At 42.9% G+C, this 15543-nt stretch overlaps 1 protein-coding gene across 3 annotated transcripts in view; it reads left to right on the plus strand.

Moving 5' to 3' along the window:
• ARNT2 (aryl hydrocarbon receptor nuclear translocator 2) overlaps positions 1–10018 on the plus strand; it is a 164542-nt gene extending 154524 nt beyond the window's left edge. For all 3 annotated transcript variants that reach the window (XM_090030185.1, XM_090030187.1, XM_090030186.1), the window contains 2 exons: positions 2111–2247; positions 5338–10018. In XM_090030185.1, the coding sequence (XP_089886311.1) occupies positions 2111–2247; positions 5338–5436 (236 nt within the window). In that variant the 3' untranslated portion in view covers positions 5437–10018. The remainder of the gene's footprint in view (positions 1–2110; positions 2248–5337) is intronic.
• The last annotated feature ends 5525 nt before the right edge of the window (positions 10019–15543 follow it).

Here is a 15543-nt window from a genome sequence, read left to right on the forward strand (position 1 = left end):
GGAAAACTTCTCACCGAGTTTATTCTTGGTGCCGTCTCCATTCACATGGGACTTTGTACCTTTGTTTTGTGAGTGAGCCTGCACTTTGTGCTTGGCAAGGACCCATTCACCTAATGAGAAACACTCCCTGACCTACATCAGTTTGAATTCTTTTATTAAATACAATCCTTACCAAAAAAGAACTTCTTAAACTTTCTGCTGGCAACTTCTGTCTGGCTGAGAAGCCTTGTTTGCTTCACTAAGTAAATTTCAGCACATTGTACAGAGCAGAACACATGCCGTATTCTTTTAAAGGGTAACTTAAATGAACTTTCCTTTGACAAGTTATGTGGCAGCAGGATTTTTGAATCAGCCAAATTATTTGTCACTGTAATGTCAGTCGGGGAAGATAAAATTATCTAACCCAGATGCGACAGAAGAATGCCATTATAGTTTACAAGTTTTCTGGAAAACAGCTCATCTCCTCAATGCTACGTTTCTTAGCTGGTAACAAAGTTTACCCAGAGGGCGTTTCATTCATAGTTTCTAGGGTCGGAAGGGACCTGAGCAGATCATCTAGATCATTTGTCATGTTGTACGTCATGAAGCAGTGACCTATGGAGTCATGGATTTTGGTTATTGCCATTTCCCATTCTTTCCATTGTTCTGAGTGGAAGATACACTTTCTGGTTACCAGGAGCCTGATGCAGCGTAACAAGCAGAATCGCATGTCTCTGCAGAAGTAGTTAGAACAATAGTATCTCTTGGCCCATGGTCCTGATTACCCCTAGTATCTAATCTACCAGTTCCTCCCAAACGTTGGCTTACAAGTTTGAAAACAAAAAGTTGAAAATAGGAGGAGTAAAACAGGGAAAATATTTGGGGGAGGGAGGGTGCGTTCTTTCAGTTGTGGCACCTTGGACCAAGATACGCAACACACTAACAAAAACTGTGCTACTTTACTTGCATTTCAGTAGAGAAGCCTCTTCCATTTCTGAGCTGAAAAAAAAGTATTGGTCCTGCACTGTGCTGTAGAGGGTCCAGGGGAGGCTCAAACACAGTTATACCATTAGCATAAATGCCAAAGTTCACATTTTTGTGCTGGGCAGTAGTTCCCAAAAATCACCCCTAAAAGTGATGACACATTAACATTGTAGAAAGTGGCTCTACAAAGACTTCAGACACAGAAGGAAAATCTCCTGGGTGACGTTTTAAACATTCAGGGCTAAATTCTGTCTACAGAGGTACAGTGTGAAAACCCACTGACTTTGAGTAAACAGCATCTCTGAACATACCCATAAAAGCACAGTAGATGACAGAAGCAGTCTATATAGTATCAGTTTTCAGTGGGTCATTAGGACTACATTTGTCTTGCCTCTAAACCTCTTTATTCCTTCAAAACCTCAAGTAGATTTCAGTCTCGGGTACCACCTGTTATACGAACAAATATGAGATGACACCAACATGAATTCAATAGATGCTTTCCCCCTGGAAATAATGGAGGATGAAATTTGCCCACTGACCAGCTTTCTAAACAACCTCAGTGCTTCAGGCTGCAAAGCTCCTGCTAGCCTCGAGTATCTAAAGGCCCAACTGTGCAAGTAGGGGCCCAACATCCTGCTTTTGCAAAGTCTGAAAACAGACCCATTACATATTCCAGCAGATAGAAGTACTCCTCTGGTTCAGGTCTTGATCAAAATGTCTCTTAAAGAGAAAGGGGCTTTAAAATGTCTGCATCATCATTTGGGTTTAAGTGAAACAGCAAATAACTACTTGTCCCTATTAAAAAAAAAGGCAGAATAGCAGAGGACCCTGCCATTATTCCTGTTAGCTTTCATTATACTATTGATTTATTTTGCTTTGTGCTTTAACAGGTTCCTTCTTGTGTTAGTAAAGTGACAGTAATTAACCTTGCACTCTCTCTCTCTGGGTCCCACCCTGCTCATGTAGGATATCAGTGCCAAAACCTCCAATCCTGTGAGAACAGGTCCTTGCTGAGTATCCCTGTTATTAAATTGATTTCCCAGCACTGAAGTCTTTAACATAATCACAAAAATACTTGTGGATTTTTAAAGGAACTGTCTCTCCAAATCTGGTAGATCTTATGGGTCTCCAAATCTGAATTTTTCAGCTGAAAGTGGTCAAAGCAGTGGACAGTTCCAAGGGAGACCTTCAGAAGTCTGGTCCCAATGGCAAAGCCAGCATCATAATCAGCAAAGCAGTGACCAGCACTCTCACCAGCAGCCCAGCCAGACTGAAGTGTTCCAGGTCAGTAGATTTAAGACTTCATGACACCTACAGTGATTTCATGTAAGTGAAAGGAATTGCTCTTCTCCTGATAATGCAAGCCAGGTTGAACACATGGAGTGGCAGAGGACATGACAATAGTATTCCTTAGCTTAGTATGTGCAGCCTTTTACATTGATGTGAGCTGGGATTAGAAAACCTTTTCCTAAGATTCTCTCAGTTTTGCTTTCTGATGAATCACAGAAAGTTCTTTGATTTAAAACAATTACAATTTTCCTTCCTCTTCTTGCTCCCTCAGTACAGAGCTGATACATTTTGTGGAGAAGCTAGTAGACAGTCTTGACTAGATAGTCCTCCTTATACCCTCTTTCTTCCTTTTATGGTCCAGACCAATAAAATCTAACAGGGTCCAGTTAGTCTAAGTTCTCTTTAAGAGGCGGGAGGAGATTAGGTGTGTTCTTCAGAGGAGAATACTGGGTAATGATTTTTACAACAGTCCACCTATTTGGACCTGGTTGGTAGCCCAATAACCGTCTTCAGTAACTCAGCTTGTTATTTTGTGGTATGAATTGCTGTTTATTATATCTTCATTTTAGTTGGGCTTGATGTTTCACAAGCAAATAAATCGATACGGTCTCTTTGGGCGCATCTACACATCACCCTCCGTCATCATAGCAACACACTGCGTCGCTGTGTGGCTCTCTACAGCAGTGTAGCAATCACGCGAGTCCACACATTTTCAGCAGCTATGTCTCCGTAGCAGCATGCTCCCCCACTTTAGCACACTGCTACATTGCCGTAGCAGCGAAAACTGACTGTGTGGGTGGTTACTGTGCTGTGCTTTAGTATTTACCAAAATGAAGTACTAAAGTACAGCGCCGTAGCAACAGTGCCATTTAGCAACTTGTAGATATGCCCTTTATGTATTTAAAATATTTTTCATTTAAATTGGTTCAAAATGACTGTTCATAAAAGAGCACTGTTGATAGGTGTATGCAAGGGAAAAGAGAAAGAAGTAAACAGCAATCAGGTGCCAGATTTACTTCAGTGTCTATCACTAGAGACCTTGGCACAGGGACCCCAGCAGCAGAAGTCCCTCAGAGGGATGGAGGATTCAGGAGGTCAAGGCAGATGCAGCCTCATTGGAGGTGTCTTCAGAGATAGCAAATGAAGCATAAAATATACAAAGTGCTGGCCAGGGAGGTGGGGCTGGCCAGGGCAGTTGGGGAAGCGTGCCAGTCAAGTCTGCTGCATCTCTTATTGCCACTGACAGGGACCCCACAGTCGGATTTGCAGCTTGTGTACTCCTGGGATGAGTCCTCAATACAGTATGCAGCTACCCTCAGATAAGGGTAATTACTCCTCCCAAGGAAAGATCCTTAGAGCCTTTTTGACTGTTATGGAAGACTTGTTTTATCATTAAGATGTTAATGATGTAGCTTTTGGTGCAAAACCAAGTCCTGCCAGAGCTTGTTCTTGTAAAAGCTGGGAGGAGGGCAGGAGGAGATGATACTTTATGTACTTGAATCCAAGACTAAGTTTCTCCCCATTCAACATGGGGGAGGCGGGGGAAGGCTCCTTGCCTTGGATTTAAGTATAAGTACAAGGTGGGTTGGTTGGGGGGAAGATGGGGAGAAGTGGTGGGAGCTGCCTGCCCCACTAATGCTGCTTTCCCCAAGGCAGCAGTGGGAAGGACAAAATTAAGGTGGGCCTCCAATACATAGAAAATTCTAACGGATTTATAATTTTTCTATACATAGAGTCTAATTATTGGGGGTTCTCTTAAATTCAAAGTTATCTCTGATTTGAGTGAATATGGTAGTTTTCTCAGCAGAGAATACCTTTTTCCCATTGCTTTGTCCATGCTGGACAAGATGCTTTGGTACTTTCTAAACCTACTACAAGGACCTTACTTGACTTAGAAGCAATTATCATGAGCTTCCCCTTTCTCGAGAGAAGTCAATTAATTTCCGCTTCCTTGCTTGGTCAGCTTGTTAACCAGGAGGAAAGTCTGACCTCCAGCATTGTTCAGTGGAGGTGCAGTGATAATAAATGTAGCTCCTGCTTACAGAGTGCTATTAAGGAGGAAGAGGATCCTCCACAAATGTATGCTGATAGCAGGAGCCATAATTCAGCTACATGAAAGCAAGACTCCCTCCACTGCACTCAGCATAGTACTTCAGAAAAGGTGCGTGATTCAAATTAAAGGGGGTTCAGTGATATCAAGACACAGATATATCATATGATCCTTAACAGCTACTGCCTGGTCATCAGTTACTTATCAGTTGCTTATCCTTGTGTCTGCTGTGGGAGGTTAAAACTTGATGCTGTGAGGTGCTGAATGCTGCCTAAGTAGTCCTGCAGCTCTCTGATTTCAGGACTACTTGAAGGGTGTGCTGGATCTCTCAGAAGGGTCTCTCAGCCTTGCTAAATTGAGCCTATGGAAAGGAAGGGGAAGGAAGAGCTATTCTAGCAAGTCCAAGTAGCTGCTTTCTGTTTCCAGTGGTTATCCCTGCAAAGGCTTTTAATTGATTTACCTTAATTCCACTCTGGAAAATAACTGAGAGGCACAGCACAGAACCCACAAACACAGGTTTCAAACCCTTTATGGTTTAGTTTCATCAAGGCATGTGCATTTTCTACCCTGAAGAAGCAACACCATGAAAAGAAGTAGCTCTTGCCTGTTTGTAAGCTCCCTATTTTTCTTTCTAGTGCCTTTTTCACCTTGTTGCTGTCAGTAGCATGGAAGCCCAGCCACCTGGCACTCCAGAAAGCAGCTTTACAATAGGTGCTGTGTTGTCATTCAGCAATTGCACATCTCTAGTCTCCAGTTTTACTACAGTCTGCTTCTAATACAGATTAGATGTGTGGGGATTTATGAGAATCAGACTTCTGCAATGCCTATACTCTTTTTAAGTCCTGCTCTACCTGGAAATAGGGCCTGAGCAAAAATTAAACGCTGGATAGATCCTCTACTTAGTCCTCTGACTGTCTCCAGCCTTTTGGCATTTTCTGGTCTTTATTTTTTTATTTTTTTAAACAGGAGACTTTGCACCTAGAAAGCATACTGGACAGTGACACTTCACTTTGATTTTTTTCCTTATCACACAGGATATGCTGCCTATGCCGGGGGATCCTACCCAGGGTACTGGCAATTACAACATTGAAGATTTTGCTGATTTGGGCATGTTTCCACCATTTTCTGAGTAATTCACAAAACAGGAAGAAAAGCCCTCTGACATGCAGTTCTGCAAGACCATTTCAGTGTATTGTTGGCTCTGCTTTTTCTGTGTTGCATTACTTGTAGAAGCTACTAAACAAGAAGTCACATCTCTCATGTTTCAGATAGAGATGTAGGAGCTCACTTTCTCCTCCTGTCAGGGCGTGACTGCTGCCGAAGGAGAGACGGGACTAGTTGGTGTCCATTGACAGATCCATATTTTTATTTTCTTGCCATCTACCTCAGAGATGAAAAACTTTGCTTGATTGTGAAAAATCTCTGAGTCTTAAATATTTGAATGTGAATGATCGCTAGTATTCCCTTTTGAATGGTAATTTTTAACTAGATAACGAAGTAACAAAGACTAACAAAGTGAAGGTAAGGTAACGTCGTATTACAGTGCCAATTTTTCCATTTCAATGCCTTGCTTTCAACTTAGGTTTCTGGAAACAGACTTAATATTCTCATTTCGATTCCTGTAGTTTTTAAGGCCAGCTTGAATGTGCGATTATACAGCATAATATAATCTTCTCGGACCAGACGATTCAGCCTCTTTTTTTATTTTTTATTTACCCCAGTTAAACTTGAATGTGTGTACATTTTAGTACTGTATGTATATCTTGTGCTGTATTAAGTGATTTCCTGTACTGGTTTCTTTTGACCTATGAAATGGTTGATTCTGGAGTGTTCTGAAAAGGGTAACACTATATGGGGGGATTCAAACATTGTTGCATTCTCAATCCCTTTACCTGTTAACTCAGGTAATTCTGATGTAGGCCATACATTTACTTACACAAACTCTTACTCCTGTTTTTGCACTGCTAAATGAGGCCTATTTTTTCTATAATTTTCTCATGAGCTGCTCTTTTTTTGTTGTTGCCTTTAGCTCTTACATTCCCTGAGAGAATTGTTTGTAAAAATTACTATAAAACATATCAAGAATATGATTTCCGCACAAGCTGCATTTCCGTTCCGTGAACTTTGTTTGCATACTGTGAAATGTCACATTTTTACAGTCACAAATGATGACCTGTTGCAACAAAATCATTCAAGCTCATTTCCAAGAGCAATAAGCCACTTTGTTCCATTGTCACACAGTGCTGTTGAATCTAATTTGTAGCAGGTATCAATCAGGTTGTTACCTGCAGTGAAGTTGACTTCTTTTTTTTTGCTTGCATTCTGACTTGCTCAGCATCTCCCTGTTTTGGCAGGTTTTCAATTTGCTCACCATTTAAAAGAATTGACCACAGTGGTGCATGCTTCTCTATGATATTAAGGTCTGTGACTTCAGTTTTGCTGGCATCTAAAATTTGCTGGACATTCTTTGTGTGTGCATGCACATGTACACTTCTGGATTACAGGGACCTTAGAAAAATGACGATTTAAGACCAAACAATCCTTATTTGGGAGAAAAATCCTCCAGGGACAACGAAATAGTTCAGCATTCACAGTCATGAAGTTTTTGTGACAACCTTTGAGGTGTGAGAGGTTGCAGGCAGTCATCTTGGAAAGGAAGAGGTGTCAGCTGCCTGAACTGGTAAAAGTATTAGGATTCACACTGGGTCTCTAGACCCAGGAGGCCAGAGTAACATACCTAACAACAGTGCGTTTCTACAGTGATTTCCCCACACATGCACTACCATTTGCCTGGCCCCTTGAGGCTGACTCTCAGTCTAGAGGTACCTTACAGAAGTCCGTACTAGGTCAGAAATATCTCATGAAGGAAATCCCTGAAGTCTCCTAGATAGACAGTGCCATGAAGAGCAGCGCTCTCTCTATAACCCGTGGCCCAATCTGACCACATAGGTTTTGTACAGAGACCTATGCTCTTCAGGCTGTTCAAACCCAACTTCTATAGACTTTCTGCAGCTGGCTCCCTTCTTCCCCTTCCCCCCCCCCATTTCACTGCACTTTGTGTAGAAGATAATACAGTATCCAGTGACAGTATTTCCTGCCATTTTTCTCTTCATTTAATTCTCTGGGATCAATCCTGAGCCCTATGTGCTAATGGGGGACTTCTTCATTAAAAAACAGAGACTCTAGTTCTAACCTAAATCAAGTATTACAGAGGCCTCAGATCTCTGGTCTAGGCTTGCCTGACCAAAGTTGTAATTATTTTTAAATGGGTACCTCTTCTCCAGTTCCAGGTCAGGAGGGGAAGTTCTCACCTAACCGAATAAACCGTGCACTTAAAGTATATTTATTTTAATACCTAGATACGTATTACCTTGAAGCCTTCCCACTCCATCTGCACTGCTTGAATAAAGAAGTGTTACTGAATTAGCCTAAAGATGCTCCACTCTGTAGTGAGCTGATCAGTGGGACTCACTGACCTCAGTAAAAGATGCTTGCGCTCTACAGGTGGCTGCTCAGGTGAGGTGAGATATTTGCATCTGGACAAGTAGAGAGTGACAGGAAAAGGAGAAATAGAGAATCCTGGATGGGCAACGATGTCATCGTGGGGGAAGAGAGGGTGGACTTTCAATTTCCATCTCTGTACATAATGCACTTGACATGCAGATCAACTCTGTACTTTTAATGTTTGAAAGTTACGTTTCTCTGTAAAGTGAGAAATGAATGGAAAAACTGTTTCTATGTTGTAATCTTCGTGACACATTGTTCCAAGTATATATATGTATAAATTTACATATGTGCCTGAATTCAATTTGAAAGTTTCTATTTATGAAAATTGCTTTTCTTTTCCCAGTCCCAGGCCAGTTCAGTTTCTCTGTGTATCATTGTCTTTTTATAGTACAACCATGTAGAAAGGGGCTTATCGTATTCTGTATTTGATAGTGCCAGTAAAAAAAAAATTTTGACTAAAAAAAGTTCAAGCATGTCAGGTGTTTTGCAAGCAGAGTATTGTCCATTTGAAGCCAGTATACCTAACCCTACTTGGACTGCTTCTTGTCCAGTATCCCTTCTGGGCACAAAAGATCATTGCTATAGTGTTAAAGGCCAGTCTTGGAATAGTGTTAGGGTTTCTCCCATTTCTTCACTTCGAGGCATTATAATTCCCTTTTTATCTTCTGATACACTGAGCCAGTGCTTTCTCCACTCTCCTTGCCTGCCTGCCAGATGATCCCTTTACCTACAGGATATTTATAGCACTTTTCCTCTGAAGGGAGGGCAGATGTGGAGAGATTTTTTTTTTCTGAGGGTGCAATGAAGCCAGCAAGAAGGGAGCGCTTACAGAGCATTATGACTGGCAGCTTTATTGAGACCAAGCAAATAGGCAACATTCACAGTTGCTACTGCTTCTGTAAGGCAGTAAACGCAGGTGCAAGTGCTGCCTCCATAGTGCTGAGTAGCTCCTGTGGAATATTGTTGCCTCAGTCCCATTCTTGCCGTAGCTAGAGTTGTTTAGCGTTTAGCTGAGCTATGCTTTTTTGTTGCATATTTTAATGATAGTAAAGCAACTTGCATATGTAATTACTGAAGTGATGGCATTTTTATTTGGCAGTTAGTGCAACTGCTGCAGCACTTTTGCTGTCAGTGAGTTAGAGTTTGCAGATTTCATGTGCAGAAAATGTTATTCTCTGCATGTAAAGTTGTGACTTCTGATCAGATTGTCTTGCAAACTATTTCATAAAAGAGTGAGAAATAAATAGAACTGAAGCATTCTGCTTTTTACAGATTGAAGGAGTAGCTACACGCAAGGCTTCAACAACCTGTTATTTCAGTTAGTTGGCATAGACTGAGACCATTTTAGGATACTGAAGTATTTACTTATTCATACAATTAATCAAGTTTATTGACTGCTTATTTAACTGGAGAACTCCATGGCATTCATTGTTAATGGCACTCCTGATGGTGCCTCCTAACCAGAAGTGTCCATAAGTAGTTCTGTTGCCTTCTTTTTCTTGGAGTACATTACAAAACTGTAAATACTTTTTGCAGTACTGCCTTTTTAACTCCTAATTACTTTGGGCACAGTGTTATATAGTGTTGGAATTACCCAATTGCTATGACATATATTTTTATACATAGGTGTACTCTTTTTTTGAGATTAGTACAGCCATTTAATCATTAATGCCTTATATCACTGTCATACTGCTGTTGCTCTTTGTTTGGTTTGTCTGTGGGATATCCAGTGGACTAATTTTGGGGTCAAATATTTTCACTTTCATAACAGTGCTCAAATTGGATTAATAGGAGCATGTGCCAGAGCCCCCTTTTTCAATGTTGTGATTGTAAGGAAAGAAGGAAGATCAATTCAAAAAATGAAAGGAGAAAACAAAATGGGGGCAGTATCATCACATTTATTCCTGCACTGTTCTTGCTCCAGAATGAGCATGTTTTCATGGGTTTACAACTGCATGGATGCGGATCAGTTTGCTTAGAGTAACAACCTGTTTTTAAAAATGCCAGAAATGGGCTTCAGTCATCAAGTTACCACTTGGTTACTTATCTGTTTAAATTCTTCATAATGATGTGAAACTGTGCTGTGGATAAAGTGTATTTTGTACTTCTGAATGTTCTATATTTATGACTAACAATTACAGGATCAGTTGTGTGTATGTATAACTAATAATTGCCTTTTTAAATTTCATTAAAATAAAACTCTCATGAGCTGTTGTAAATTCATATCTTTATATAAATATTTGTGATAACACTTTGTTGGCCCACATACAAATGAAGCAAAATACATACTCTGAGCTTAACTGTTCATGGTTGCAAATCAGAAGGGGGGGGGCCTGTCCTTCTCTTATAGCCTTAAATGCTCTGCATAATACACGTGCTTCCACATTTTGTAACTGTAGCGTAGGAAATTCGATTCCAGGTTATCTTCCTTGCATAAAAACTGTCTGAAAGGAGAGACGCAAGTTAGTTCAAGATACCCCTTTGCAAAAGAAGTTGCAGGGAAAAATACCCAGTGGTGTTCTATATAAAGGAATAAATGTTGCTGGTCAGCACATATAGATATGAACTACAGCCCCTGTGCAGTGTTTCAGTATTATTTCACATAGCTCTGTGATGATTTTCATTCTGTTTTCTAAAGTATTGATGACATGGTTTCTAGTCCCCTTTTAGCTCTGTTGCACAAAGTAAAATCTACCTGTGTGCTTCTCACAAACATACCAAAGAAATTTCTGGAATTTATAGACAGGATATATTGTGTGTGTGCTTTTTATGTTCTCATGATTATATTGATGCTGCTTGTCTTTATCTACTTTATATGATGCGAGTAGGATTTACCTTGCTGCCACAAGAAGCTGTGCCAGGAAAGGATTCTGCACTGTAGGATGCACATTCTCCTTGCAGAGTAGGTAGGTTTTTTACAACTACATTTCTTTTTATGCCTTTGGCCTATGAAGACAGATAGAAGCTCTGCTGGAGACCCTTAGGCACCCTGCTAGCAGAGCAGGGACTGGAATGTGTTTAATCAGCCACCACCTCATTGACCAGCACTATCCACTTTATGGAGCTTTGTTTTCTGATGATGCATCCCAGTAGTGCAGGTTAGGTGATGGCTCGGGCTAATCAAAAGCTTTCATTCAAAACTGTTTTACTGCGAAAACTGGTTTTCCACTGAGTGAAATGTTTCCCACAGAGCATCTGAGGAAAACTTCACTCTTGATAAAACTGGAATGCCACAATCCCGAGCTATATCTCCACTGGGAAATACTGCTGAATGCTTCATGGCAGACACAGCTTGGTTTTTTGGGTCCCCTCAAGTGACCAGATTTCACACTCCAAAATACAGTCTACAGCTAGGAGCTCCCACCTTTCCCCTTCTCTAAAAGAGAAGATCATGGTACATGATGGGACTCTTCACATGACCATGGATCACAGCCTGCAGAAAATGGGGCTGGGGGAGGAATTGGGCATTCCCAAGAAGGGCCCTTTGCCCACCTAGCAGAGGATGAGGGCAGGCTTGAACTTCTGCCGTCTCTTCCTAGCCCAGGCCTGGAGCCACAAAGCATACAGGCAGAGCTGCCTTCCCTTTAGGTGGGATGTCCCAAGGGCCACCTCCAGATTTAAAACAAAAAAACCCAAATCTGGGCTTTCCGTCCTTGTAGACCCTTCCAGGGCTTGCACTGCAGCACTGGCTCTACGAGGCCTTGGCATGGGGGCCTGCTACACCTGAAGAAAGCAGGGGGTTATGACGTGCAGCTTTGCAGCCCACGCTTTAGAGGTAGACTCAAGCCCATCTGAGCAATGCATGGATCAGAGGGGAAAAACACCCCTTGGCAGCCCAAGAGGAGCAGAGGGGGATGCCTGTGCCCTACCAGGGAGCAGTCTTGAACTCATGCCCTCCTGACCCCCAGCTCCACCAGGCAGGCCAGCCTAGGCAGCCTTCTCTCTTGGACTCCTCCTGAGAGCACCAGAGGGGGTGCTGGCAGCCCAGAGCTAACGGGGGGCCTTTGCCCAACCAACAGAGACCACAGGCAGCCTTGTACTCATGCCACCAAGGACGCAGGTGGAGCCACCTTCTCTTTCTTTTGTTCTCTGCTTCTTTCCCCCCCTCATATTTCCCAAGCGCATAATGAATCCAATAGCATCCAAGTCAGATGTTCACAGTCATGAGCCACTATGTTTGAAAATAAGCAAAGCAACTATACCCAGCTCTCATTTAAACATCATTGATACATGCCAGCAAAGGTGCTTCATATGTCTCAGCCACTCCAGGTCTATAAAACCTTTTCTATAAGTTTTCTTAAAGTATATAGCATTAGGGTCTTTCAGTGATACAAGGAGCAGTCCCTTCTTAAAACGTTTTGCTTAAAGATGCACTTAATGTTTCTTGGAAGACAAAATTGTTTATCCCCTAGAGAATTTTTGAGGTGAGCAGGAAAGGTGTATGGGGAAGGGGGGTGGGTGTTAAGGATTAAATCAGACTTTCTATTTCTTTTTTAACCAAATCTTAAAGAGGAAATTAATGAGAGGATGCATGGGCTTTAATGAAAGGGTTTATTGAACTAAAATGCTGGGAACACATCACTCATACAGCAATTTTAGTTGCATCATTTCCAACAGCATTAATATACCTGTCACCAGCAATTATCTGCACTGCAAATGGCATGGAAAAGTTTTGCTAACTGCAGGTACAAGTACAAAGAGCAGGACAAATAGGCAAGTAGCTTGGATTGGATATCAGACTGAGACTTGGGAGACCTGCATTCTCTTTTCTTCTCTACTGTTGACCTGTTCTGTGACCCTGGGTAAGGGTCACCTGGCTCTCCACCCACCATCTCTGTCTTGTGTGTTTAGGCCTTAGACTCAAGGGCATGTCCAGATGAGCCCACACATGCCACTTGCCGCCTCTCAAACTCCTTTGAGAGGCAGCAAGAGGCATGTGCAGGAATGAGAAAATGCTCCCCGCGCTGCAAATCTGCAGCACGGGGGGCAAAATCAGACCCCTGAATATCCAGGGATAAAAAAACCCGCAGACAAAAAATGCAGGGCAACCAAAGATAGGTCCTCCACAGAGACACTCTGGCTGCTAGAGCGTCTCTATGGTTGGCCCTCGCCCTGATGCTGAAGCATGCTGCCTGCCTGTGCAGGGTAGGCAGTGTGCCAGCAGCAGGGAGCTGGACCTGAGTTTCAGTACTGGTAAGTAAGGGTTTGGGGCGGCTGGAGGAGGAGACCATGGGGGGTACCCCCGCTGGCCCTGCCTGCTCCCTCAGCCCCCCCAATCCCTGCCCACCCTGCTGCAAAACACACCCCATCCACATGATTTGGTTCTCTGTGCTGCATATTTGCAGCACAGAGCCTAATTTAAATACCTAAAAATCCTGGTATCAAAAGAGCAGGCTGGAAAAAAAGCAGCACGCTGCAAATGGCAGCAGCGTGCACCGCCTGAAACCAAAGCCTTGCCAGCCAGAGACATGCTCCAGCTGTTGGCCAGGCTCCACACACCCAGATTGCCACCACTGGAGCCCAGGGAGGCCCCCAGGATCCCAGGTAAGGCTGCTGGAGCCAGCCTAGGTGCTGGCTCCAGCCTTCCCTTCTCCACCCAGAGCATGTACAGGGACACATGCTGGGGCAAAAAGCAGTGGCATGAATTTGTGCCACTGCTTTTGTTCCCTGCACCAACTGTATGCCCCTGCCTGCGGGGACACAGCCAAACTATTGTGTTTGAATCTACACCCAGGTCTAGTTTGACAGCATAGGGGAGGGGCTGAGAGAAATCCCCAGGTGTAGCGGGTGCAATATTAGCAAAATAAACTAAGCTGAATACTGGGAGATCAGGGCCTATCAAAAGTGGGGATGGAGAGGGTCAGTCTCACCTTCCTCCTGTGGAAGGAATTCAGGAGCTGGATAAATTATATTGAGCCATGTGAAATTTTCCCTGCATATGGAGCCGCCTCACTCATCCTTACTACAACTTGTGCTTCAACCTGTGGGAACCTGCGGGTTGTTGCAGTGTCTGCCAAGATGCAGATCACACAACACCCATGCACATATTGCCTGCCGCTTATAAATTTATTAAGGGAGGACCGCCTATAAATTTATCAGGGGAGAACAGTGGGGAATTGGGGATGCGCTGTTTACCAGAGCACCCCAGGGAGTAACCAGGAATAAATGGGTGCAAGCTAGTGGAGAGTAGGTTAGACCTTAGGAAGAATTTTTTTACAGTAAGGGTGGCCAGAGTCTGGAATGGGCTTCCACAAGAGGTGGTCCTGTCACCTAACTTGGAGGTCTTCAAGAGGAGGCTAGACAGTCACCTGGCTGGGGTCGTCTGACCTCGGTCCTCTTTCCTGCCAGGGGCAGGGGATTGGACACAATGATCCATTGGGTCCCTTCCGACTCTATAATCTATGAATCTCCAAAATGCTGCACGTAGCCAAAGGCTGGATTTCAAGTCAGCCCGATGCAGTGGCAGGGAGCACTCTCAACTTTCGGCTTAGCTCTGGACTTCCCCAAAGTTCAGGATTGTCTGTCTCTAGGATTGTGATTGGGCCCATCTCTAATCTCAATCAAAACAAAAGCTATTTCATTTGTGACTTATCTGACCTTCTTCTGAGAAGGTCGTTTGTGATGGCTGTTGTTATATTACTTTCAACCTCTAGCTCAGGTGAGTATAACAGCAGAGTGTCCAATAAGGCACCAACAAAGCCTGGATACTTTCCAGAAGAGGAGTCGGTGACTTCTAAGGAAGAAAATAATGCACCCATGAAATTTTCATGTACTTAAATGATTAGTAACCATCCTGTCTTAGGAAGCCAATGCTATCTGTAACCCTGCCCTGAGGAAAGTAGGCACTGACTGAATAGCTGCCAGAAAATGAATAAAATGGCCTAGGCCAGTAAGGAGAGAGAGAGAGCACTGCAGGAAGGAAATGAAGTGAGCTCCATGGATGTGTACTCAGGCTTTGCTAAGCTCTCATCACCACCTGGCAGCACTATGCCCAGATCTTAAGCTACAGCATTCATGGACCTGTCTACTTTTGCAGAAAGCAGGTAAGTTCCTCCAAGCTCTGGATGTTCCTGGTTGATCTCAAGCTGTTTCACCCTCCCCCATCCAGTATGGAACAATACTCCCATAAATCAGTCCCTGTGGTTGCAGAAATCATCCCCTGCTGGTGTTAACTAGAGTAAAATGTTAGGGAGGATCTGAGTTGCTTGGCACATTGGTGTAACTGGTCATTTCAAGCAGGGCTGGCTAAATCTCAGATGGCAAAAAGAAACAAGTTTGTAGAGAGGTTGGTGAAAGAGTGCTGCTTACTACATTCAAAGGATTTATTTTTCCCTAGGAGATATTTAAGCTTGGCAGAATTCAATTTTTATTTTTTAATAATTTTAACAGCTAAAATCTGTGTTTATTTTAAGCAATTATTTCAATTTTTGTCATTTTTTATTATTATTATCATTAATGATTTAAATTTTCAGGGTTGAGCAAAATTAATGGTGTGGAGGCAGACAATTTAGTAATGACAGTATACTGTTAAAAACTTTATAAAAATCACATGTTAAAATATAGAAGTAAATAGCCATAAATCAATAAAGCATACTTGATCATGCAGGGGCCAGACTGGGCTGCCTGGGAGTTTGGCTACTGCCGGGATCACACAGAGGCCAGGCCAGGCTCACCGGGAGTTTGGTACCCAATCTCCGGCTGGGACCCAGGCAGAACAAACGGCCGGTGACACT

Source organism: Crocodylus siamensis, chromosome 15 (genome assembly GCF_052110815.1).
Source record: "Crocodylus siamensis isolate JL-2025a chromosome 15, ASM5211081v1, whole genome shotgun sequence".
NCBI lineage: Eukaryota > Metazoa > Chordata > Crocodylia > Crocodylidae > Crocodylus > Crocodylus siamensis.